At 37.5% G+C, this 27,970-nt stretch overlaps 1 protein-coding gene across 2 annotated transcripts in view; it reads right to left on the bottom strand.

The window, feature by feature from the left end:
* SOX30 (SRY-box transcription factor 30) overlaps positions 1-26,428 on the bottom strand; it is a 28,598-nt gene extending 2,170 nt beyond the window's left edge. Inside the window, exons 1-4 of one of the 2 annotated variants that reach the window (XM_021697619.1) lie at positions 25,417-26,428; positions 23,392-23,631; positions 21,974-22,153; positions 16,753-17,245 (exon numbers count right to left, since the gene is read on the bottom strand). In XM_021697619.1, the coding sequence (XP_021553294.1) occupies positions 16,753-17,245; positions 21,974-22,153; positions 23,392-23,631; positions 25,417-26,428 (1,925 nt within the window). The remainder of the gene's footprint in view (positions 1-16,752; positions 17,246-21,973; positions 22,154-23,391; positions 23,632-25,416) is intronic. The other variant, XM_021697628.1, reaches the window with a different exon arrangement.
* Positions 26,429-27,970: the final 1,542 nt, after the last annotated feature.

The following is a 27,970-nucleotide window of genomic DNA, read 5'->3' as shown; positions in this document are numbered from 1 at the left end:
CTGAACAGACCCATAACAAGCAAGGATACTGAAGCAGTAATCAAAAATCTCCCAACAAATAAGAGCCCAGGGCCAGATGGCTTCCCAGGGGAATTCTACCAAACATTTAAAGAAGAATTAATACCTATTCTTCCGAAGCTGTTTCCAAAAATAGAAATGGAAGGAAAACTTCCAAACTCTTTCTATAAGGCTAGTATTACCTTGCTCCCAAAGCCAGACAAAGACCCCACCAAAAAAAAGAATTAAAGACCAATATCCCTAACGAACATGGATGCAAAAATTCTCACCAAGATACTAGCCAATAGGATCCAACAGTACATTAAAAGGATTATTCACCATGACCAAATGGAATTTATTCCTGGGCTGCAAGGGTGGTTCAACATCTGTAAATCAAATAATGTGATACACTACATAAATAAAAGAAAGGACCAGAACCATATGATTCTCTCAATAGATGCAGAAAAAGCATTTGACAAAGTACAACATCCTTTCTTGATTAAAACTCTTCACAGTGTAGGGATAGAAGGAACATACCTCAATATCATAAAAGCCACATATGAAAAGCCCACAGCAAATGTCATTCTCAATGGGGAAAAACTGAAAGTTTTCCCCTAAGGTCAGAAACACAAAAGGGATGTCCACAGCAACTCTTGCTAGACACGTCTCCAAAGGCAAGGGAAACAAAGGCAAAAATGAACTACTAGGATTTCATCAAGATAAAAAACTTTTGCACAGCAAAGGAAACAGTCAACAAAACCAAAAGACAGCTGACCCAATGGGAGAAGATATTTGCAAATGTCTTATCAAATAAAGGGCTAGTATCCAGAATCTATAAAGAACTTACCAAACTCAACACCCAAAGAACAAAGAATCCAATCAAGAAATGGGCAGAAGACATGAGCAGACATTTCTGCAAAGACTTCCAAATGGCCAACAGACACATGAAAAAATGCTCAACATCACTCAGCACCAGGGAAATACAAAATCAAAACCACAATGAGATACCACCTCACACCAGTCAGAATGGCTAAAATTAACAAGTCAGGAAATGACAGATGTTGGCAAGGATGCAGAGAAAGGGGAACCCTCCTACACTGTTGGCAGGAATGCAAGCTTATGCAGCCACTCTGGAAAACAGTATGGAGGTTCTCAAAAAGTTGAAAATAGAGCTACCCTATGACCCGGCAACTGCACTACTGGGTATTTACCCCAAAGACACAAATGTAGTGATCCAAAGGGGCAACTGCACCCCAATGTTTATAGCAGCAATGTCCACAATAGCCAAACTATGGAAAGAGCCTAGATGTCCATGGATAAACGGATGAATGGATAAAGAAGATGTGGTGTATATATATAATGGAAATTACTCAGGCATCAAAAAATGAAATCTTGCCATTTGCAATGACGTGAATGGAACTAGAGGGTATTATGCTAAGCAAAATAAGTCAATCAGAGAAAGACAATTATATGATCTCACTGATATGTGGAATTTAAGAAACAAAACAGAGGATCATAGGGGAAGGGAGGGAAAAATAAAATAAGACGAAACCAGAGAGGGAGACAAACTATAAGACACTCTTAATCATAGGAAACAAACTAAGGGTTGTTGGAGGGGAGGAGGGTGGAGGGATGGGGTAACTGGGTGATGGACATTAAGGAGGGCATGTGTTGTAATGAGCACTGGTTACTATATAAGACTGATGAATCACAGACCTGTACCTCTGAAACCAATAATACATTATATGTTAATTAAAAAAAGATGTGTTTTATACACACACACACACAGAGGAAATTTATGCAGCCATAAAAAAGGATGAGATCCTACCATTTGTGACAACATAAATAGACCTAGAGGGCATCATGCTAAGTGAAATAAGTCAGACTGAGAAAGACAAATACTATATGATTTCACTTGTAAGTGGAATCTAAAAAAATAAAGAAAAAGCAGAATCAGAACTATAAATACAGAGAACAAACTGATGTTTGCCAGAAGAGACAGGGGTGGGAGTTTGGGCAAAATGAGTGAAGGGGAGTGGGAGATATAGTCTTCTAGTTATAAAGTAAATAAGTCACAGGAACAAAAGGTATAGCATAAGGAATATAGTCAATGATATTGTAATAGCAATGTATGGGGACAGATGGTAGCTATACTTACGATGAACATAGCATAAGGTATAAACTTATCAAATCACTATGTTGTACATCTGAAACTAATATAACATTGTGTGTCAACTATACTAAAAAAAAAAGAGTTCCTGGGCAGGGGGGCTGTGGCACTGGAACAGAGGATAACAACTTAACTTTTTAATTGACTCTCCATAATAAGTTAAATTAAAAACTTTCTTCCTTTCAGAAAGATTTAGAATGGATATTAAACTGTGGGGTTTTTTGTTTTGTTTTGTTTTTTTTTTTAGTATAGTTGACAAAAAATTTTTTTTTTTTTTTGACAGAGAAAGACACAGCGAGAGAGGGTACACAAGCGGGGGGGTGGGAGAGGGAGAAGCAGACTCCCCGCCGAGCAGGGAGCCCGATGCGGGACTCGATCCAGGGACTCCAGGATCATGACCTGAGCCGAAGGCAGTCGCTTAACCAACTGAGCCACCCAGGCGCCCCGTGTTTTGTTTTGTTTTTTAAAGATTTTTATTTATTTATTTGAGACAGAGAGAATGAGAGAGAGAGAGCACATGAGAGGGGGGAGGGTCAGAGGGAGAAGCAGGCTCCCTGCAGAGCAGGGAGCCCGATGTGGGACTCAATCCCGGGACTCCAGGATCATGACCTGAGCCGAAGGCAGTCGCTTAACCAACTGAGCCACCCAGGCGCCCTTAAACTGTGGTTTTAAAGATCTTCTCCAAATAAAGTTTTTGCAATGTGAACAATTGAAAAGATTATTTTGCTGTTTAACAAACTGCTTTTTTAAAGCAAATCTAAAAATTCTGCCATCCAAGCCCATTTGTTAATTTTTTTTTAGAGTATTCTCCCTTTCAAAGGCACAGAATGGGAATCATAGGAAGGGGTACACAAAAGTCCAAGCAAGAGTTCCCTGGGCTCATGGACTCCATCTAGTGACAGATAACATAAATATAATAACCACATTTAGCAAAACCTACAAGTTGAGGGTTTCACTTCATGCTCCCACATTTTTTTTTAAAAAAAAAGGTCAACTTTGTTATCTTCCCTTTAAAAACATAAGTACGATTGACATACTAGACTATTATCTCAAACTCTTTTAAAATATGGGGTATCTCAAGTGGTTTGGCATCCCATCCCCAAATCTCCCAAGTGCTGGGGGCCTTGCCCATGTTAAATATCACAATAATGAGGCTAAATTTCCAAAATGTCTCAGGTTTCCTTTCCTATTGCCATATCTTCCTTGAGGCATTTTTAATATAACACATACATCCGGAACACATTATCCTTCTAGCTAGTATGACTTTTCTGCTGTGGCTCTTTTACCCTCAGGTCCTCCACCCACTGAGTTACACAGATAGCTCTCCTGCACAAAGCCCTCACTTCAGCTAGAAACACTGGACCCACTATCTGTTTTCAGGACTCAATGTAGGCAAGATACTACACAGACTTGGTGGAGAATTTAATTTTAAAAAAAGATCTAGAATCTAGGTATATACTAGACATGTGCTAAAGTCTATAATGTAAACTGCAAACATTTCATGGCTATATAGGTATGGTAAAAACATGTTATATTCAGAAAACAGATCAGTTAAGATCAGAGTAATCCTAGAAGATTGCATGGATGAAAATGAATACGTTTAGAAGCACTGTGGTGTAATGGGAAAAGCATCAATTAGAATTATTAGAATGATAATATTAGCCAACATGTAATAAGCATTTACTATATTCTCTAGGCATTAGCTAAGGAGTTTATGTATTATCTCAATTATTCTTTAGAACAACCATACGAGGCAGATACTATATCTCCATTTTACAGATGAGGGAAAAGAATCTTTTTTTTTTTTTTAAAGATTTTATTTATTTATTTGACAGAGAGAGACACAGTGAGACAGGGAACACAAGCAGGGGGAGTGGGAGAGGGAGAAGCAGGCTTCCTGTGGAGCAGGGAGCCGGATGTGGGGCTCAATCCCAGGACCCTGGGATCATGACCTGAGCCGAAGGCAGACGCTTAACAACTGAGCCACCCAGGCGCCCCGAGGGAAGAGAATCTTAAAGAGATTGAGTAACTTGCCCAAAGTCATATAATTTGCAAGTAGTGAAATAGAAGGAGGCAAGCTAACTCTAGAACTTGTTCTCCTAATTACCATGCCACACTACCTGTGTACTAGTTCTAGCTCTGCCACTTAAAAACCTGGTAACCTTAAATAAACCTCGATTTTTCTGAGCTTTGGGCTCCTTCTATAAAAAAACAGAGATAATATCACCTGTTCTGCCAACTTAAAAGATCTGTCAAGAAGAGCTTAAAAGAGGGTATCTGTGAGTACTTTAGAAACTAGAAACACTTTTAATGTATTATTATTTAGTCTTACAAGAAGTTATATGTAATAATATATTCATAAACACACACATAAATATGTTTTACATTGATTTTCAAAAAGAAAGAATGCAAAGATAGAACAAAATCTAACTGAAATGGTGGCCTGTAGGAGGCAAGATGGAAGAGGGGAAGAGACAAGCAAAGAAGCTAGACTTCTCAGAATGGACTTTGTATTATGGTTTTGACTTTGAAACCATGTAATTACATGATTTTAAAACAAATGTAGTATTTTAAAAAGTGATCCCTAAAAATTAAAAGCAAATGAAAACAAGTGAACCACAGTTATATCAAGTTGTAGTTGCCTTAACTACACAGAGAAACATTATTTCAAGGTAATCTAAATCTGATACTTTTATTCTGCCTCCCCGGTAAGATATACCCTAAAGAAAGAATTACAAACAAATCTTAAACTGCATTTGGTAATTTTATTGTTTGTGATATTGCTGCTTTGAAACTATTGATATAATTGTTTTGAAGCTATTCTCTATATATGCACACACACACATATATATCAGGAAAAAAACATGTTTAGTAGTATAAAGCAAATATGTTATTATCATTAGGAAACAAGATTTTTAGGGGGAAAAGATACTAACACATAAAATCAAAGAACTTCATTTGAAACTACAATATTAAATTTATTTTGGAAATATCAGTATATATTCATGAATTATTTTTTCTCATTCAAAAAAATACATGCATATTTTCCACTGAAAATCCCTAGATACTTTATTAGTTCAGTAGCAATAAGCATCCCTATTGCTCAAATTGTGATTTCAGTAAAAGGAACCTGGATTTCTGGGTAAAATGGCTGATTCCAGGTCTGGTATATACAAAATGTACAAGATAAGCCTAGGACATATTGTGCCAGAGAACAAAAAGCTATCAAAGATTAAGGACACAGGACCCAACTTGTAGCCAACTAGACAAATAAAAGGATAATTTGAGCATCAAAAGATATAATAATGACTGCAATGTATCAAAACATAGCAAATACACAAAAATCTACTTGTTCATGATGGTATTCCTAAAACAAAACAAGACTCAGTGATATGAGGGGAAAAATCAAGAATTTATACTACCCTTCTATATTTCAGAGTAACCAATTGATGAGGGTAAGTTTTTCTTCAAAAAAGCATTCTAGTTAATGAGTGAAGGAATACTGAATCAGAAAATCACCATTTGCAATCCCATGGTTCTAGGGAACAATCCCCATAGCTACTAAAATCATTATACTGGTATTTCTCAACCTTAGTTGACCATTACAATCACCAGGAGAAACTTTTAAAGAATACTGCTGCCCAGGTCCTACATCCACAACAATTCTAATTTATCTGGTCTGAACTCTTCAAATGATGCTACTGTACAGCCAATAATTGAGAAGTATCACGGTGATAATACGTGAACCTACAGATCATTCTTAACATCACTATTAGAGAAAAACAGACTTTGTGTACTTCTTGATGTAATACAATACAAATTACACAGCACCACCCATGAGGTATCATTGCCAAAAAAAGAGAGAAAAGAAAAAGAAAGAAAAGGCGGGGGGGGGGGGAAGTAAAAGAAAAAAATTTGAAACTGAATCTAATCAAGTTGCAAGATCTATCATTTTACAGGGGAAAAAAGGGTAATAAGGTAACACGTAAATAAAATCCAAGGATAAAATAAGCAAAATCCAGGATGAGGATAATGTGTTTCTTCAATGAATACATGGCATTAAAAAACAATAAAAGAGGATAGAGTACTATTTTAGCATGAAAGAGGCATAAACATAATCACATTCAATGTGTATATCTTGCTTAGATCCTGTTTTATGCAAACCGATTGTGAAAAGACAGTTTGAGACAAGGGAGGAAAATTCAACAAGCCAGTTAGTGGTTAGATGATAATAAGGAATTATTAACTTTCCAGGTATGAAAATGGTTGGTCATTTTTTCAAGTCCCTAACTAGTAAATACACATACTGATGTATGTATGAAATTATATGCAATTATATATGCATCTATGATACACATTAAAATACTTAAAATACTTCTCCCAAAAAAGTAAAAGAAATAAATGAACTAAGAATAGCTAAATTGCTGATAATTGTTGAGTAATGGGATTCAATATGCTATTCTGCTTTGCATATAAAAATTTTTGTAACAAGATGGTAACTGGGATGCCTGAGTGGCTCAGCCTGTTGAGCAGTTGCCTTCGGCTCAGGTCATGATCCTGGAAACCCAGGATCGAGTCCCACATCGGGCTCCCTGCTCAGCAGGGAGTCTGCTTCTCCCTCTGGCCCTCCCCCCTCTCGTGTTCTCTCATTCTCTCTCTCTCAAATAAATAAATAAAATCTTTAAAAAAAAAAAAAAGATGGTAACTAAGGCAAAACTATAATGCTATTCATTGCTTCTCTCACTTAGTAGTATCATGTAAGTCTCCTCCATGTCTTTTCATGGCTTGATAGTTCATTACTTTTCAGTATATATTAATTTTAATTATATTATATTAATATAGTGATATTCCACTGTTTATACGTACCACAGTTTATCTATTCACCTACTGAAGGATATCTTGATTGCTTCTGTTCTGGCAACTATGAATAAAACTGCTATAAGCATCTGTGTGCAGGTTTTTGTGTAAACACAAGTTTTCTTTTTTTGTGTGTATGGTAAATACCAAGGTGTATGATTGCTGGATCATATGGTAAGAGTATTTTTAGTTTTATAAGGAATTGCCAAACTGTCTTCCAAAGTGACTGTACCATTATGCATTCCCACTAGGAATGAATTAGAATTTCCTTTGCTCCACATCCTGACTAGTATTTGGTGTTGTCCATATTTTGGATTTTGGCAATTCTGATAGGTTTGTAGTAGTATCCCATTTAAATTTGTAATTCCCTAAAGATGTATAATGTGAAGCATCTTTTCACGTGCTTAAATGCCATCTGTATATGTTCTTTGGTGAGGTGTCTGTTCAGGTATTTCGTCCATTTTTAATAGGTTGTTTTCTTATTGTTGAGTTTTAAGAATTCAATATCTTGCACATTTTGTATAACAATCCTTAATCAGATACATCTTTTGCAAATATTTTCTCCCAGTCTGTGACTTGTCTTTCATTCTCTTGATACCACATTGTTTGATATAGTAGCTTTGTAGTAAGTTTGAAGTCAGGAATTGTGAGTCCTCAAATTTGTTCCCCTTTCTCAAGACTGTTTTAAAACTATTCTGGGTCACTTATAATTCCATATAAACTTTAGGGTCAGCTTTTACATTTCTGTGAAAAAAAGCCATTGGGATTTTTGAGAGGGATTGTATTGATTCTGCAAATCACTTTAGGAAGTATTGTCTTCTTAACAATATTAAGTCTTCTAATGCATGAACAAAAATACATTTGCATTTATTTAGGTCTTTAATTTCTTTCAGTAATGATTTGTAGTTTTCAGTTTATGAGTCTTGTACCTCTCCTTGGTTAGATTTATTCCTAGGTATTTTACTCTTTTTTAAAATTTTATTAACATATAATGTATTGATTTGTTTCAGGGGTACAGGTCTGTGATTCATCAGTCTTACACAATTCACAGTGCTCACCATAGCACATACCCTTCCCAATGTCCATCACCCAGCCACCCCATCCCTCCCATCCCCCTCTACTCCAACAACCCTCAGTTTGGTTCCTGAGATTAAGAGTCTCTTATGGTTTGTCTCCCTCTCTGGTTTTGTCTTGTTTCATTTTATTCCTCTCTTCTGCTATGATCCAATAGAACTGTTTTCTTAATTTCCTTTTTGGATTGCTCATTGCTAGTGTATAGAAAATTCAAGTGACTTATGTATATTTATCTTATACCGTGCAACTTATCATTAGCTCTAATAAACTTCTGTGGATTTTTTAGGATTTTCTATATACAGGATTTTCCATACATAGGATCATGTACAAAAAGAGATAATTCTATTTCTTTTGTTTTGGACGTCTTTTTTTTCTTGCTTAATTTCTCTGGCTAGAACTTCTAGTACAATGTTGAATAGCAATTGTGAAAGCAGACGTCCTTTTCTGGTTCCCAATCTCAGGGGGAAAGCTTTTTGTCCTTCATCAATGAAGATGATATTAACTGTGGGTTTTGTTCAGAGATGCCCTTTATCGTGTTGAGGAAGTTCTCTTCTATTCCTAGTTTGACAATTCAGTTTTGAAATCAGGAATTGTTTTTTATAATAAAAAAGGTGTTGGATTTTATCAAAAGCTTTTTTTTTCTGCATCAATTGAGATGATCGGGTGGTTTTGTTCCTTCATTCTATTTATAAGGTGTATTACACTCATTGATTTTCAGATGTTGAACCACATGTACATTCCTGGGGTAAATCTCACTTGGTCTTGGTATATAATCCTCTTAATATGCTGCTGGATTCAGTTTGCTAGTATTTTATTGAGCATATTTTACAACTATATTCATATGATATATTGGTCTGTAATATTCTTTCTTGTGATATCTTTGTCTGGCTTTGGTAGCAGAGTAATGCTGGTTCTAGAAGTGTTCCTTCATATTTTTTTGGAAGAATTTGAGAATTGGTATTAATTCCTCTTTAAATATTTGGTAAAATTCCCAATGAAGCTATCTAGCTCAGGGCTTTTCTTTGTTGGGAGGTTTTTGATTACTGATTCAATCTCTTAATATAGGTCTGTTCAGATTTGCTATTTCTACTTGACTCAGTTTTGGTAATTCACTTATTTGTCCACTTTATCGAGGTATCTAACTGGTTGGTGTACAATTATTCACTATATTCTCTGATAATCATTTTTATTTCTGTAAAGTTGGTAGCAATGTACCCAATTTCACATCTCATTTTAATAATTTATGTCTTCTCTTTTTTTCTTAGTCTAGCTAAAGTTTCATCAATTCAATTGATCTTTTTAAAAAGCTAACTTTTGTTGATTTTCTTTTATTTCATTAAACGCTCTTTTGTTTTTCTATTCTTTACTTACCTCTAATCATTTCCTTCTGCAGATTTTAGGCTTTGTTTGCTCTTCTTTTTCTAGTTCCTTAAAGTGTAAAGTTGTTGTCGATTTGAGATCTTCCTTTTTGAATGTAGGTCATTGCAGCTATAATTTTTCTGTTATTCTATCATGGTTGGAGAAGAAATTTTGCATGATTTAAATCTTTTTAAGCACTTTTGAGACTTGCTTTGTGATCTAACATATGGTCTCTCCTATGTGCAATTGTGTGCAATTGTGAAGAATCTATATTCCGTCATTGGGTGAAGCATTATATATGCCTGTTATGTAGTTGGTTTACAGTGCTGTACAGTCTTCTATTTCCTTATAATTTTCCTTCATTTTGGAGGAATGATCTATCTATTATTTAAAGTATTCACAGCTAACATCATACTCAATGGTGAAAAGCTGAAAGCTTTTTCTCTAAGATCAAGAGTAAGAGGGGCACCTGGGGGGTTCAGTCAGTTAAGCAACCAACTCTTGATTTCTGCTCAGGTCATGATCTCAGGGTTGTGGGTTGAGCCCTACATCAGGCTCCATGCTGAGCAAGGAGCCTTCTTAAGATTCTTTCTCTACCTCTCCTTCTGGCCCTCTCCCCCTCACGCTCTCTCTCTGAATAAATAAGATCTTTAAAAAAAAGAAAGAGTAAGACAAGGATGCTCACACTTGCCACTTCTATTCAACATAGTATTGGAACTCCAAGCCAGAGCTATCAGGCAAGAGAAAGAAATAAAAGGCATCCAAACTGGAAAAGAAGAAGTAAAACTATCTCTATTGGACTGACATGATATTATACATAGAAAACCCTAAAGATTCCATTGAAAAAAATGTTGGAACTAATCAACAAATTCAGTAAAGTTCCAGGATACAAAATCATTATACAAAAATCATTTACATTTCTATACACTAACAATAAATTATTATAAAAAGGAATTAAGAAAACAATTCCATGTACAACTGCTTTAAAAAGAATAAAATACCTAAAAATAAATTTAACCAGAAAGGTGAAAGACTTGTATGCTGAAAAATATAAGACGTTGATAAAAGAAACTGAAGAAAACATAAATAAATGGAAAGATATTCTGTGTTCATGGATCAAAAGAAGTATTGTTAAAATGTCTATCCTACCCAAAGCAATCTATAGATTCAATGCAACCCCTATGAAAATTCCAATGGCATTTTTCACAGAAATAGAACAAACAATCCTAAAATTTGTACAGAACCACAAAAGACCCCAAATAATTGACAAGGCAAGAAACAACAAATGTTGGAGAGGTTGTGGAGAAAGGGGAACCCTCTTACACTGTTGGTGGGAATGCAAGTTGGTACAGCCACTTTGGAAAATAGAGCTACCCTATGACCCAGCAATTGCACTCCTGGCTATTTACCCCAAAGACACAGATGTAGTGAAAAGAAGGGCTATATGCACCCCAATGTTCATAGCAGCAATGTCCACACTAGCCAAACTGTGGAAAGAGCTGAGATAACCTTCAACAGACGAATGGTTGAAGAAGATGTGGTCCATATATACAATGGAATATTACTCAGCCATCAGAAAGGATGACTACCCAACTTTTGCATCAACATGGATGGAACTGGAGGAGATTATGCTAAGTGAAATAAGTCAAGCAGAGAAAGTCAATAATCATATGGTTTCACTTATTTGTGGAACATAAGGAATAGCATGGAGGATATTAGGAGAAGGAAGGAAAAAATGAACGGGGGGGAATCGGAAGGGGAGACAAACCATGAGAGACTATGGACTCCGAGAAACAAAGTGAGGGTTTTAGAGGGGTGGGGGGTGGGGGAATGGGTTAGCCCAGTGATGGGTATTAAGGAGGGCACATATTGCATGGAGCACTGGGTATTATAAGCAAACAATGAATCATGGAACATTACATGATGTACTGTATGGTGACTAACATAACATTAAAAAAAAAAAAAAAGACCCTATATAGTCAAAGCAATCTTGAGAAAGAACAAAGCTAGGGGCATTACACTCCCTGATTTCAAACTATATTATAAAGCTATAATAAAACAATATGGTATTGGCATAAAAGCAGACATATAGATCAATGGAAAAGAATAGAGAGACCAGAAATAAACCCACACATACATGGTCAATTAATTTACAAAGGAGTCAAGAATATACAATCAGGAAAGGATAGTCTCTTCAATAAATGGTGTTAAGAAAACTGAACAGCCACATGGAGGGGCGCCTGGGTGGCTCAGTCAGTTAAGCATCTGCCTTCAGCTCAGGTCATGATCCTGGGGTCCTGGGATCGAGTCCCACATCGGGCTCCCTGCTCAGCTGGGAGCCTGCTTCTCCCTCTCCCTCTGCCTGCTGCTCTGCCTACTTGTGCTCTCTCTTTCTCTCTCTGTCTAATAAATAAATAAAATCTTAAAAAAAAAAAGAAAACTGAACAGCCACATGGAAATAATGAAACCCCTATCTTACACCATACATAAAAATCAACCCAAAATTAAAAAGTAAAGACTTGAACATAAGACCCCAAATCATAAAATTCCTAGAAGAAAATATAGGCAGTAAGCTCCTTGACATTGGTCTTGCTGATGATATTTTGGGCTTGACACCAAAAGGCAATAAAAGCGAAAATAAACAAGTGGGACCACATCAAAATAAAAAGCTTCTGCACAGCAAAGGAAACCAGCAACAAAATGAAACATAGCTACCAAATGGGAGAAAATATTTGCATCTCATATATCTGATAAGGCATTAATATCCAAAATATATAAACAACTCATACAAGTCAAGAGCAGCAACAACAACAATCCAGTTAAAAAATGGGCACAGGATCTGAATAGACATTTTTCCAAAAAAGACATAGAGATGTCCAACAGGTACATGATAAGGTACTCAACATCACTAATTATCAGGAAAATGCACATAAAAAGCACAATGAGACATCACCTCACACCTGTTAAAATGGTTTTATCAGAAAGACAAGAAATAACAAGTGTTGGTCAGGATGTGGAGAAAAGGGAACCCTTGTGTACTGTTGGTGGGAAAGTAAATTGGTGTAGCCACTATAAGAAATAGTATGAACTTCCTCAAAAAATTGAAAATAGACCTGCCATATGATCCAGCAATTCCACTTCTGGGTATTTATTTGAAGGAAATGAAAACACTAACTTGAAAAAAATAACTGTATTCCCATGTTCACTGCAGAAGAAGTTCCATACACACAATGGAATATTATTCAGCTGTAGAAAAAGGAAGAAATCCTGTAACAATATGGATGAACCTTGAGGACATTATGCTAAATAAAATAAGTCACAGAAAGACAAATTTGGTATGATCTCACTTACATGTGGAACTTAAAAAAAATGAACTCATAGAGAACAGATTAGTGGTTGCCAGAAGGGGCATGGGGTGGGAAATAGGCACAAATGGGCGAAGGTGGTCAAAAATTACAAACTTCCAGTTATAAGATAAATAAGTCCTGGAGATATAATGTACAACATTGTGACTATAGTTAATACCATGTTGTATATTTGAAAGTTGCTGAGAGAGTAAATCTTAAAAGTTCTTATCACAAGCAAAAAAAAAAAAATGTATGTTGTACCATGAAACTAATATAATGTTGTATGTCGGTTATATCTCAAAAAAATACTTAAGTCTTCAACTATTATTGTAAATTTATCTATTTCTCCATTTAATTCTGTAATTTTGGCTTCATATGTTTTGGGGCCCTTTGTTGCATACATATATGATTATAATCACTTTATCTTCTTAATATATTAACTCTTATCAATGTGTAATATCCTTCTTTGTCCACTGTGAACAATTTTTGACATAAAGTCTATTTTGCTTATATTATTATAGGCACCCCATCTCTCTTTGGTTACTATTTGCATGGAATATCTTCTTTTATCTTTTCCTCTTTTTCAACCTATTTGTGTCTTTGGATCTAAAGTGAGTCTTTTGCAGGCAGGATATATTTTGATCCTATTTTTAATACATTCTGCCAATTTCTGCTTTTAATTAGATAGTTTAATCCACTTACATTTAAATTGGTTACTCATAAGGAAGGACTTATTTTGCCATTTTGCTATTTGCTTTCTATATGTCATTCTTTTGTTGTTCCTTAGTTTTTCCATTAAGGTCTTCTTTTATGTTTAATGGATTTTTCTAGTGTTCTATTTTGTTTCCCTATTTCCTTTTTGCATATTTTTAAAGTTATTTTCTTAAATGGTTACCTTGGGGATTACAGTTAAAATCCTAAATTTATAACAATCTAATTTAAATTGATATTTACCTTCATTGGCATATGAAAACTCTCTATAAAACACCATCCCCACTTTATGTTGTCATAAATTATATACTTATGCATTTTGTATCCATTGACATAGATTTATAATAATTGCTTTATGTATTTTCCTTTTAAATAATACAGGGGGAAAAAAAGAGAAGTTACTAACCAAAAATACAATAATGCTGGGTTTTATATCTGCCTATATAGTAAACTTTACTAGAGTTCTTTATTTCTTTGTTTGGCTTTGAGTTACTGTCTAGTGTCTTTTCATTTCAGTCTGAAGTAGTCCCTTTAGCATTTCTTGTAGGACATATCTACTAGTTATGAACTTCCTCAACTTTTGTTATCTGAGAAGGTTTTTATTTCTCATTTTTGAAGGATACTTTGTCAATTATAGAATTCCTGATTGATGGTTTTTTTTTTTTTTCAGCACTATGTATTCCACTGCCTTCTGTCCTCCATGGTTTCTGATGCAAAATTGGCTGTTAGTCTTACTGAGAATGTCCTGTACAAGATAAGTCACCTTCCTCTTGCTGCACTCAAGATTCTTTCTTCATCTTTGGTATTTAACAGTTTGATTATAATGTATCTTAGTATGGATCTCTTTGAATTTATCCTAGTTAGTATTCATTGAACTTCTTGGATTTACATCTTCTTTCAAATCTGGATCATTTTTGGCCACTATTTCTTTAAATATTCTTTCTGCCCTTTCCTTTCTCACCTCTTCTCCAGAATCTCTGATGATTACGTTGGTCCCTTAGATTCTGTTCACTTTTCTTAACTATTTTTCTTCTGCTTCTCAGATTGGATGATTTCAATTGACGTATCTTCATATTCACTAATTCTTCTGCCTGCTCAAATATGCTGCTGGATCTCCAGAGTGATTTTTCATTTCAGTTACTGTAATTTTAAGTTCCAGGATTTCTATTTGGTTCCTTTTTATAATTTCTGTATTTTTATTGATGTTCTTCTCTATTTGGTGGTACTCTGTTCTCCTGGTTTCATTTAGTTCTCTGTCCATGGTTTCCTTTATCTCCCTTTAGCTCAAGACAGTTGATTTAAAGTCTTTGTCTAGTAAATCCAATGTCTGGGCTTCCTCAGGGATAGTTTCTGTTAATTTTTTTCTTGTAAATACCGTATCTTCTTGTTTCCTTACATGCTTAGTAATTTTTTGTTGAAAACTGGATATTTTGAGTATTATAATGTAGTATTTCTAAAAATCAGATTTCTGCCCCTCCCCAGGGTACGATACGGTTGCTTTTTTTGAGTTGTACTTGTGTGTTTCATTGGTGACTTTTCTAAATTATTTTTGTAAAGACTTTATTCTTTGCCTTTTGTGATTATTTAAGTCTCTGTTCCATTAATTTAGTGGTTTGGCAGAGCTTTCCTTAAAACAAAACAAACGAGAGCAAAAAACACCCTCCCAGTCTTTGCAGATTGGTTCTGAGTTGGGGCACTCCTTCAGTGCTTAGCCAGGATGTTTACAGTTCTTTCTTAGACTTGGTTTCCTATTTACACAGAGCCTAAAGATCAGTCAGAGATGAAAGCTTACAGTCTTCTCAGGTGTTTGCTGAATATGTGTCTAGCCCTGGATATGTGTGTGCCATTCTGGATTTCCCAGTATACATTGGAGCTTTTCAAAGTCTTTAGTCCCCCATGTACCTCCTTTCCCAGTCTCTTCTAGGCTTTTCAGTCTGCCTGCTGCTTGCCCCATCTTTTGTCCCTTACACCAGAAAACTGAGGGTAGTATATGCCTTTGAATATTTTTCACAAACACCACTTGAAAGACAACTCAAACCCTGAGTGTTTTGAGTTGAGTGAAACAAAGGTAAGCCCTTGAACCAATTCTTCAGGAAGCCACCAAATTAAGTCAAAATGCACAACCATAATGCTTTGAGGAAAAAAAGGTCTATAATGCCTCCTCCAACAGCAAAAAGTCACACCAGAACATGAGCCACCATCCCCTTGACCATCACTAAGCTATAAAATGGGGAATGGTTGTGGCAAACTGGGCTAAGGACTTTAAAACAAGCAATCCTATTATGAACTGAAGTAACATAATATATACCTGAAAAGTTCTTTGAGCTATTGGTATGCCTAAGTGAGAAGTAATTTTACTTTCCTAAATAAGTAACAATAGAAGATTGGTATTAGACATGTAACATTCCAATCTCAGTAGAAACTATCTCTGTTTATACACTTACCAGCAATTGAAAAGTAGAAGTTATACTTTATTAGAATGTTTGCAAGGAAGCTAAATTCTATCACTCCAAAATGAAAAGTTACAAATTTGTTTTCTCTAGATGCTTTCCTATAAAAATCAATTCTTTTACTGATAATTTATATGGGATTTTTGTTGTTGTTGTTAAAAAGACCACTGTGTAACTTTGAACAAGTCATTAAACCTCTCAGACCAAACACTCTCCTCTATACCATTGCTATTCAAAGTTTGGTCTACAAACCAACAGAACTGGCATCACTTGGGAACTTGTTAGAAATGCAGAATATCAGGCCTACTATACCCTGGTATAGGATACTGCTCTACCCCAGACCTACTGACTCAGAACCTGCATTGTAACAAGATCACATATGAATGATATACATATAAAAGTAAGTCTGAGAAACACAACTCTATACAATAAGATATTGGTGGGGGGGGTAACTAAATAATCTTAAAGACCCTTATAACTGATTTTTCTGAAAAATCAGATCTGATAACATTGGAGCCTGTATTATCTTGTGGCAACAATCAGCTACAGCTCAGTAGCAGCTACCCCATTAGATGGGGCATGAACTCTCTTTGGCCCTCCCAGTCCTCATCTAGCCTCCTTCATGTTTTTATGTTAACTGCTTGGCCCCTAATTCAGCCTCTAATCTAAATCAGATTCTAATCAGAATTGAGGAAGTCCCTTTTAAAATAAAAAAATGGGTACCTTCATAGGTAAAAATGCATTAGCTATATGTGTCTTTAGGTGAAAGAAAAAAATGTTCACTTACCTTGATGGGAAGTAGTGAGGTCCAGGTAGGAAGTAAGGGTGATGAAAAGAAAATCGTGGTGGTGTCCCAAACAACGTGGCTGGATGGCCAAGGGGAGGAGCCTGGTAGACATGTGAGTGTGGAATAGGAGGAGCCTGGGGGATTGGAGCACTTCTGGGACAAGTGGAAACGCTGGGATACTCCCTGGGAGGTTGGATGGTTGAGGTCACAAATCTGGCATGGGCAGTACTTGCACTAGTTGGGATCCTGTTGGTGTTCTCCAGAGAGACCGGAGTGGGTCTCTTCACAGGGCGACTGGCTCCGGAATGCAGCCGATGCGTGTCTGTTTGGGAGGGCCCAGCAAAGTGCTGGGGTGGGACTGCCGGGCAGAGGGGCAGACTTGGAGCCTGGACGGCCACCTGGGTAGTACTGGAGACGCTGGGCTGGAAAAGTGAGATGGGGCTTGGGCGCTGGACTGCAGGTGTGGGCAGCTGGATGGCAGGTGGGGCATCACCTTTAGAAATAAAAATAGCATAGGTCTGACATTAATTGAGTTGCTCCATGTTTTTCTTTTTTCAGAATTTAATAAGCTGTACAATCAGAAGCCTTCACTAACCACCTCACCTACTAACATTACCACATCACACTACTCTATTTCCTTTATAGTATTTGAACAAATCAAAATCATTTTGTTTACCTATTTTACATTTTTTGTCTCTCTTTCCCATCTAGATTCTAAGTGACATGAGAGGAGAGACCTATTCTGTTTTGCTCTCTGCTGTATCTCCAGGGCTCAAAATTCTGTATGGCACAGAATAGGTCCTCAACAAATATTTCTTTTTTTTTTTTTAAGATTTTATTTATTTATTTGACAGAGACAGAGACAATGAGAGCAGGAACACAAGCAGGGGGAGTGAGAGAGGGAGAAGCAAGCTTCCCACAGAGCAGGGAGCCCAATGTGGAACTCGAACCCAGGACCCCGGGATCATGACCTGAGCCAAAGGCAGATGCTTAATGACTGAGCCACCCAGGCACCCAACAAATATTTCTGAATGGATAAATAAATGAATAAAATTGAGTGATTGAGTGAAAGATGAATACATACAGATGCTAATGCATATATATAAATATTTCTTTAAAAAAATAATATGAAACTACAGATAGTGGTTACTTTTAAGGAACAATCATCTGGGAGAAGAGACAGGGCAATGTGGCAAAAAGAAAAGCTAGACTTTTATTATACATCTATTGGTACTGTTAAATTTTCTATTGTGTAAATATATTAACCTTACTTTGAATATTGAGGTTTCAGGGAAGTGTATGGGTCATTTTACTACTATCCCATATACTTCTCTGTATTAATCTGACATTAAAATGACATTTAATTTTTTGATTGAAAAAATAAACAATCAGTAAAATTATTTTGCTTTATTGCATTCAATGTCAATGTGATTACAGAAGGAAATTCCCAGGTGAGAAGAGAACTTGTCACAGGTCAACAATTTGTGACAGATATGAAAGTAGTATTATTGCAGCGAGGCATAACGAATATGGCAGAATTTTATAGGTAGGTGAAACAATCGTGTTCTTGAACGAGAGGACTACTAATTGAGTTACCAAGTTATTCAAATGACACATTTAGCCTAAACTTAATTAAACTTTTCCAAAGAAATACAGAGAGAAGCCATGGCAAGAGAGTCACGATCTGGTTTATTCCAGTGCAGTTAGATCTCTGTTAATATAGAAGATGCAGTCCAAGAACAGACTCTATGATTAGAAATATGTCTCTGTGAGAGGCTGAAAGGAATGTGGATCTTCTCTTAGCCTTGCCCAGTGAAGGCCTTTCCTTCCTTCTTTCTCTCCAGATAAAGCATATAATACTCCTCTTAAACCTGCAGGTAGGTACTTATCTGTTACTAATTATCTGTTACTAATTATCTGGTAATTATCTGTTAATCTATCTGTTTCAAAGATGGCCCCTGAGCCAGTGAAGCACAGATAACACAGGGGCAGGGTGTAAGTGAAGCTATCCTGGTGCTCGTAGTTGATAGGGTTATGTGCCCTCCCATCTGCGAGGCACAGGCCCTAGGCCTTTCCTGATTGATCAGGCATAAAGTAATTTCCCTCCTCCATGTTCCCTCAGAACATGTAAATCTATAACTTACCATGAAATATTATAAACCTCTGTTATTTGCTTGTCTGCCACCCCTACCGCAATCACAAAACTGGAAGCTTGAGAGCAGGAACACTTTCATTCATGTCTGCATCCCAGTTTTTGGCACAGAACTTGGCTAATAATAGTTAAGAAAGCTATGACTAGATGGAAAAAAAAAAACAAAAACCCTAACAGGGCGCCTGGGTGGCTCAGTCGTTAAGCGTCTGCCTTCGGCTCAGGTCATGATCTCAGGGTCCTGGGATCGAGTCCCGCATCGGGCTCCCTGCTCCTTGGGAGCCTGCTTCTCCCTCTGCCTCTCTCTCTCTCTCTCTCTGTCTCTAATGAATAAATAAATAAAATCTTTAAAAAACAAAAAAACCAAAAAAACCCCTAACAAATGAATCTATATCTGATAGTACTTTTACCACTGATCTGGTATAAAGAAAACTCCCTTCTCTAAACAACTATGAAGCCAGGCTGATTTGTAATTGAATTATCACTGCACTCAAGACATCTGCTCCTAAAATCTTCCTCTGACACAGGTTTTGCTTCCCTATAGCTAGTTCAAGAAGCTCTTAGTCCTCAGTAAAGAAGTATGATCTTCCCAGGCAAAGTAAAGGAGCTATACAGACCAACTGATATTATTTCAGTTACTGAAGAAGGAAGGGACTCATCTTTTAGCTGACATGAAATGTTCTTTTTAACCAAAGATACTTCTATAAAAAAAAGCAGTATGAGGCATGAGATGATAAATCATGCATTCCTTTAATTCAGTATTCACCAAGTAACTAACATATGTCAGCCACTGTTTTGGTCTGAGGTTAAAAATAAAATGCATGCATAGAGAGTTATATAGAAGTATAAAGAAGATGTCTTAATGTCGAAATTCTGGTTGCTAAGCAGGAAGTTAAAGTCTGCAACATCGAGTCATCTCCATAAACTGTCAGTGAAGAGAGAAGACTTGTGGGAAAGGTAGAGCTCTAATGTATCAAACTTTAGATAAGGTATGGAAAAGACTAGCCAGTCACCTGTTTTCTCTCCTTCTAGCACATAGCTAAATTACATTTCCCAGCCTCCCTTGCAGTCAGAGGAGTTGCCATGGGTCCAAGAGCTACCCAATGGAAGCTACAAGAGATGTGCACCACTTCGGTGACTGGCCTCTGAAAACCTTTCATGCATTATCTTCCAAGCTCTTTCCCCTTCTGCAAGTTCATGCACACTAGTCCAGTGGCCTTGGATGCCACATATTAAAGATGGCAGTGCCACAGGGTGGAAGAAGTCTGTGCCCATGAGTCACCCCTTCAAAGAGAGCCATACACTGACTAGAAATACCTATTTTAGACTTTAAATGGATAAAAATAAACCATAATTCTGTTTAAACCATTATGTTTAGGTGCTTGTAAAGCAGCTAGCATAATCTAATCATTACATGAGATAAAGAGCAGAATTCTAGATCTATAGTATAGTATGACAGGAACAAAAAAAGTTATTAATTTTCAATACTCTCCCACCACCTCTCCCAAAGGGAAAGAATTCACTGCCTGTGCTGACTGGACAGAGGGTGCACCGAGGCTTTTGTTGTGTGACTGGGATAAATAGCGAAGGAGTGAAGAATGGCAGAAACTGAGGACAGACCAAATTTCTCTAAAAGAAAAAGCTATATGGAGGTAGTAAAGAGAGAAGGACCAGCATGTGGCTGAACAAAGAGAAAAAGAGGCAGAGACAGAAGGAGAGGAGGAGAAATAGAGTAACAGGCAGAGACATAGAGACAGAGATGGGAAATGGAGAATTGGGACAAACAGGCAACTGATTAAAAAAAAAAAAAGTGGGACTTTGGAGAGAGAAAACGATAATGAGGAGCCCCAAGATGACTTACTGTGTGTTGAACCATGTGATTCTTCCTTCCCTGCCCCCTCATGAAAACCTACAATAAAGAGCTATATATCACTTTTCAAGGAATTTTTGAGCCGGATTTCTGTTTCTCATGGACATGCTACTTTGCTGGAATAGATCTTAAGGCAAAGAGAAGACCAGCTTTTTTTGGATTATAATAGTATCAGAAAAATGTAGGTTTTCTGTTTGTTTCAGTTAAACAAGAAGAGGTGGGTAAACCGAAGAGGCACCATATGTCTACTACCAAACAACTGAAATAGTAGTAAACTTTTTTAATTAAAAATTTAGAGAAAATGTATGAATTCAGAAGAATGAAAGATGTCAACTGAGTAACAGTATAATAAGGCAAACCAATTTCGGGCTTTAGAGATAAAATGTAGAGAACAAAATAATTCACCAGAAAATTCATATATGTATAAAGTGACATTTAAAAGCCAGACTAAAATAAATATAGCTTCCACCAGAGTTCTGGAAGACTTTAAAATAAACAAATTTGATATTTAATATAAAATGAAAATGCTGGCATAACCAGCTTCAAAGACATTTGATAAAAGAAAGATATCTAAAAAGAATTCTGGACTATCATGCTGTAATCACTTTTGGAAACAAGAAATAGGAGGAGAGCTTGGGATGTGGCATTAAATGTGAAAGACAGAATGAACATAATGCATTGGTTGTAGAAATAATAACAGACAAGGTACTATAGATTTTATCAAAGAAATAGTAAAATTATTTGTATTGGTATCTATCCTTTCTAAACTACCATATAAGCTCTTTGATAGGAGACTGTAAAGATACCTTTGTATTCTGTCTCAAACACAGAGTTTGACCTATATTTGGTACTTAATAAACATTAGGTAATGGGGATAGGTAGGTAGCAATGCAAATATGGCAGTGGAGTATACTATAGACTGAGAAAACATCTGAGTTGGAAATATTCACCAAAACAAGGGAGAATACCAAACTACATTGCTAGATTGACTTAATGAGATAAAAATGTGCTAGGATGATACAGTACATAGCAAGCTCTGAAATTTTTCCTTCTCCAATTTCATGTTTTTACTTTCTTCTTGATTTTTTTCCTTAATACTGTTGTTCTAAAAATTCTTAAGCTAACAGAAACAAAATTTCAACTTAAGGTAAAATTTTCATACACCTATTAAAAATTCATAATCTACAATAAAACAAACTCACCAACTGGATGAGTGATGGTGTTCTGTAGGCTGGGAATTACCACAGAGTAGGTAGGTGAGCGATAAGGATATATTGTTGTAGGATTTGTAGAGATGATATTCTGTGTGGTGCCAGAAAATACATTGGAAACACTTAGAGGGAAGCGTTTTCGCTTCCCTGGACGAGGTTGATAAACCCAACCTATAGAAGAAGATAAGCAATTTTTAATTTGAACATAAAGACCCTATTTAGCCTTTAAATAGTTCTTTTTCACAATAAAGAATCCAAAATACTTCTAAATTAAAAAAAATAAGTTATTGTCTAAAGTGTCTTTTCTAACTTAATTATGTGATTTCTGTGCATTTTAATACCCATATAGCTCCTAACTAGTGGTCAATATTGTAACCCATGATTCAAAGGAAGAGTTAGGGCAAATATCTTATAACCAAAGACACATATTGAACCCATTGTAAAATCAACATTAAAGACATTGAGTTTGAATCCCAAAGCTTTTCCTTTACTTATAAAATAATGCCCCTGTAAGATATTATTCATCTCCTGTTCCCTCACTTTCTATGAGATATAACTGTCTCTATCTTACAATGGAATGGTCACTAATGACCAGTCACTATTTTTATACCTGGCTTAGGAAGAATCACTCTCCTAAACTTGGCAATCCCAAGTCCACAAACAACCCAATTTCCTTCCAAAGTCAGAAGAGTGGAGTTTAACAGTTTGTAGCCACTGTATAACCAGGGGAATCACTGGTTCTCTGTAACTGTTGCCTCTGACACCCAAAACATTTCTGCTCATATTTTAGAAAAAAATAACTCTTTTCCCATCATGCATGATCATATTGGCCATACACTTTGCTTTTACCCAAGCTTAATCTTAATGTCCTCATGGCTGGGGAGTAAGTCAGAAATTGTTTCAAACTACATCATGATGAGGATAAATTTGGCAGTTAGAAGACATAATTATGTTCTCATAACCATATAACATTAAAATGGAGCATGGTGTCAATCCCTGCATTCTCATTGTCTTTAAGTGTATGATGCGTATTTGTTTCTGTTGCTATGATTTTAACTCTTCATTTTCTAGTGTATTTGTAAAATTGTAGCCTGGAACTCTGGAGTTTCACCTTTATTAAGTTCATATCTGTATATTTAATCGAAACCACACTAAAATTATGTCCCCTGGTTTGTTATTAGTTGGCAAATATAAGACCAGATATTCCTCTACTTGGTTCTATTTAAGAAAACGTATGCCATGTATCAACTCAATCATTACTATAATATTAGCCATTATTCTCTTTATTGTACATATCAGATTAGAAAAAAAAAATGCATTTTTGTCTTTCATTCTTAACCTAACCTAATCTTTACCTAAATAAATTTAAAAGAAATTAGAAAGAAGTTTTGTTTATTTCATTTGATTACCAGGAAATTCCTCTCTGTGCTTTTCTTTAATCTTTTGTGCTTCATCATAATAGGGTTTCTTTTGTTCTTCACTAAGTTTGTTCCACTCTAACCCGAGCTGGACACTGATTTCTGCATTGTTGGCTGCTGGGTTAGCTTTGGCTAGTGCTGGCCGGTGAATCCTTGCCCAAACCATAAATGCATTCATGGGTCGCTTCACATGACCATTTCTGTCCTTACTGAAGGGAGTATCTGGTATTCCTACATGACAAAAATTAAGAGACTGAATTAATGTGCCACACACGCACACACACACACACATAATGTTAAAGTGAAGTGCACCTTCATCTATATTTATTTTTTAACTGGAGAAAATATAGTCAAAGAACTGTCAGTATTCCAGAATGCCTCATAACCCCTGAACTCAGCATTCTAAACTATAGCTTAGAATGACTCTTCTTTTCCTCAAAAAGAATAATATTGTTGAAGATATTGTAGGAGTAATAATGTTGAAGACAAAGTAAACTGTTGGCTTATTACTTCTTTGGGCTTTGGTAATATCTCTACCAGTAATTAATTTAGTTTCTTTCCCATTAAAAATATTCTATTACTGGGGGACAGGAACTATGACTTATTCATGACTATAATCCTAGCACTAGCTAGGTGTTCCCTAAACGTTTAAAGGAACTCATTTACATGCCCCTATAGTGTCCGTTCAAGTAAAAATATTTATAATATAATACTATATTCTATTTCATTATGAAGGTGAAGCTCTTGCCAAGGTGGGTCATTGACACTAACCCTATGTCCTGGGAGAAAAAATAAAAGAAAAATAATGAAAGTGACTTTTTGAGAGTCCCAGAACAAGTTGAAATTACAATAAAGGTAGCTAAATTTACATCTCTTACCTAATTCATCAAAAACAACTGTCTGTAAACTTCTACTGTTTCTCTTTATTTTAGTTACTTGATATATGAGTTTTTAAAATGCACAAAGGATTAAATAAGTATTATATAGAAAGCTTTCCCTTTCCTTTAGAAAATGAAGTTTATAAAAGCAAGAGGGTGAGATGGAGATAAAGGGTCAGTAAGGAAAATAAGAAAACAGTAAATATAAAAGTTAATGAAAATATGAACTGATATGATTTTCCATGACATTCATTGGCATAAAATTATCTGAATTAAATCTTAAAATAAGAATTTTCTAACTATATATTCATAAATAATGGATAGCAATAAAATATTTGTAGTTGTTACTGTTAACTACATTTTTTAAAACAATTTCTAGCTTATTCTACAGTATTTTCATTTTCTATATTTCTATAAATCCTTAGCTTTTAGAATACTAAAGTGTTACATTTAATCATGTACTGTTTTCTCTTAGAAAAATGTTTACTATTCATTTTTAAAGATGACAAATTACCTCCAAATTCAGTATAAACTCTCCTGTTTGATTATAAACATTTTTTCATTAAACAAGACTTAAAATTTTCTTCTTGGGGCGCCTGGGTGGCTTAGACGTTTAAGCGTCTGCCTTTGGCTCAGGTCTGGATCTCAGGTCTGGCTCCCAGCTCAGAGGGGAGTCTGCTTCTCCCTCTCCCTCTGCCCCTCCCTCCGTTTGTGCTTTCTCTCTTTCTCATTCTCTCAAATAAATAAAATCTTTAAAAATTTCTTTTTCTTCTTGATACACGTAAAAATATTGAACTACTATAATAAAGTGTAGCATAGAAACTGAGGGTTGAAATAACTGTGTTTATAGTGAGAATATTTCTATTTTGTGTATAAACATTAGTCGCCTCTAAATCTCATCATTCACTGGGCCTTAAAATAGATTTTTTAAAAAATGTTTGGGAATCTTGGAACATGTTAGTGTATTTTACTGGTATATGTACAAGTCAATTGGAAGTGATACCTGTGCAGACTCTGCCCTGTAATGAATCAGTTCCATGATTTTATTTTTCTAGTTTAGGCTTCTGAACTGCTGACATGTCAGCTATGGGGCAACATAGACGAAGTTTGAAAACCAGATTCCCCTGCCGTCTAATACCTGCATCTGAGGGAAGCACGGTGAGCGGGACATCTTTGGTTTCAATTTTTACAGAAGGCTCCAGTAAAGATTGCATTTTAATAGGCACTGGTGTCAAGGGGACCTTGGTCAACCGTATCAGCTCTGAAGGTGGAGGTCCCTGAAATTGGATCCGGGCCCCAGGGGGGACCGTGTGGAGAGTCAAAGGGATCCTGAGGTCTTGCTGGTGTGGCCCAAAGGCACTGGATGGTTGGGCTAGGATGACTTCCTTGCTGCCATGGACCAGGCCATTGGACGCGGGCTCCGTGCCCAGCCTGCAGTCCTCGCGGAGTCTCTCGGGCTCCTCCGTTTTGATGACTCCTTCTCTGATGGTCGCCAGGTTTTTGCCTTCCCCGCCTTTCGCCACGTCCCTTATGACCTCCTCCGCCTCCAACTTGCCCTTCTCGTCCCCTCGGCGCCAGTCGAGAGCTGGCCCCGGGCCTTCCACCTTGGCCGCCCTGGAGGCTCTAGGGCCCGCCTCCACAGGCCTTCGCGTCCCCGCCGACGGATCCAAGCCGCGCCCCTGTTCCTGCTTCTCGGCCTTGACGTGCAGCGCCCGGGGCTGCACTGGGTGCAACTCGGGTCTGCAGGGGGCGCCGTCGGACGCGGGCGGCGGCGGCGGCGGCAGCAGCAGCAGCTCGGGCCTCAGCTGCAGCAGCCGTGCTTGCGCGGGAGAAGCGACGACGCCTTCGTCCCGGGCCTGAGCCAGTGGTGGCCCAGGCGGCAGCAGCAACACCTGCTCCGGCTTCACCTGCAGCAGCCGCCGTGCCGCGGGTTGTACACCCGACGCCTGGGCCTCCCTGCACGACGAGGCCACGGTCGCAATGGCGGCCGCGCACGGGGTGGGCGGCGACGGCGGGAGCTCCGCGGCCTCAGCCCTAAAGGAGGCGCCCTCGACCGGCAGCTGGGGAGGAGCAGGGCGGAGCGGGCGCGGCGGGGTTGCCCGTGGCAGTTGGCGCGGCTGAGGCTGCGGCTCTGGCCTGGCTCTCTCCATGGGGGGAGGGGGACGCCCCGGCCTGGTCCCAGCCCGGATTGTGAGCTCAGCCGTTTGTTGGCGACCTTCCCCCTACCCCTTTCGGTTAAGACCCTTCCAAGGCCCTTGCTACCCAGAACCCTACGCGGTTCAAAAAGCGGCCCTCCGTCTTGGCCTCGCCCAATCACAAGCGTCCCGATACCCCCGGCCCTCCAATCACAGGCGCATTCTCCGGCCCTTCCCGCCCTCCGCTCTCTCCTCGTGCTGAGCCCTCGAATCACCCGCGTTGGCCTGGGGTGTGACACGTGCTGCCCATTTTCCCTCTCTGACTTTGCCTCTTTTCCGGAGTTCTCATCCAGCCGTTGTCCTTAGTTACCCCTCCCCCGCCCGGAGAGCCCGACAATGGTGTTGCCCAGGAAACGGTGTGGTTCCACGTCACTGGCCTCCAGAGGATAAAGTCGAGTGAGTCCCCAGGATTTGTATGCGCGATTTGCCCTGGCTAATACAAGAAAGGCCCCGGGCATCACTTTGGGCCTTTGAATCTGTGTCACGGGAAAAGGGGGAGACTTTGCAACTACCCCTTTTGTACAATAACTGTACTAGTTAAACTTTCAATTAATCACCAGGTTCTTTGGGCCTTACTTGCAAAAATACATCCCAAATTCATCCACTTATTTGGGCTTCCACCGCCATTACTCTGTTCCAAGCTTCCATCATCTTTCACCTGGATATGCCGTCGTTGTGTGAATAGTCTCCATTTTTCTCCCTTGTTCCACTATGTTCCAAATGCCAGAGATCTTTTTAAAAGTGCAAATCTAGTTCTGTCACACCCCACTCTCCTAAATATTCCCATGGCTCCCCACTGACCACATGATAAAGGTCTAATATACTTGCAAAGCATATAAAGCCCCAATGTGGCTTGGGCTCTGTGGACTCCAGCCGCACTGGCCTCTCATCATTCTACCTTAAGGGGCTTTGAATGCTGTTTCTCTCTTGTGTCTCCTTACCTCCTCCTGCTCATTTTTTAAATTGCAGTTCAACTGTCACTTTCTCAGAGAAGTCTTATTATCTGATTCTGAAAATCAGGTCAAATCTCCTTTATGCACTCATATGTCCATCACTTCTTTTAAAACTTTTACCACAATTCGTAATTATGTATTTCTTTATGTCATTATTCTGCTGAATCCACTACTTGACTATAAACTCCTTGAGGACAGGCAGTGTTTTGCTCATTATTGAATCCTCAATGCTGACGCATAGAGCCTGGCTTTAGTAGGCATTCAGTAAATATTTGTTAGATAAATAAGGACTGCCATAGTCTAATAATAACATAGTAATTACTACCTATTTTAAGGGCTTACTTTTATACTAGGCACTACTCCAAGTCATTTCCATGACTATGCTTCTCCTTTTCTAGGACTGTGCTATTTTCATCAAGAAAAAGAAATCTTGTATTAACATTTGCTCCATTTCTAAATGATGTCCTGACTAAAAGCTATAGATTTATCTTGAAGCAAATAATTTTTGCAACCAAGACAAGTTATCTTTCAAAGAAGATCTGCC

The sequence above is a fragment of the Neomonachus schauinslandi genome, chromosome 7 (assembly GCF_002201575.2).
Source record: "Neomonachus schauinslandi chromosome 7, ASM220157v2, whole genome shotgun sequence".
Lineage (NCBI taxonomy): Eukaryota > Metazoa > Chordata > Mammalia > Carnivora > Phocidae > Neomonachus > Neomonachus schauinslandi.
The sequence above is the reverse complement of the archived record's forward strand: the minus strand, read 5'-3'. Positions and strand labels throughout refer to the sequence as shown.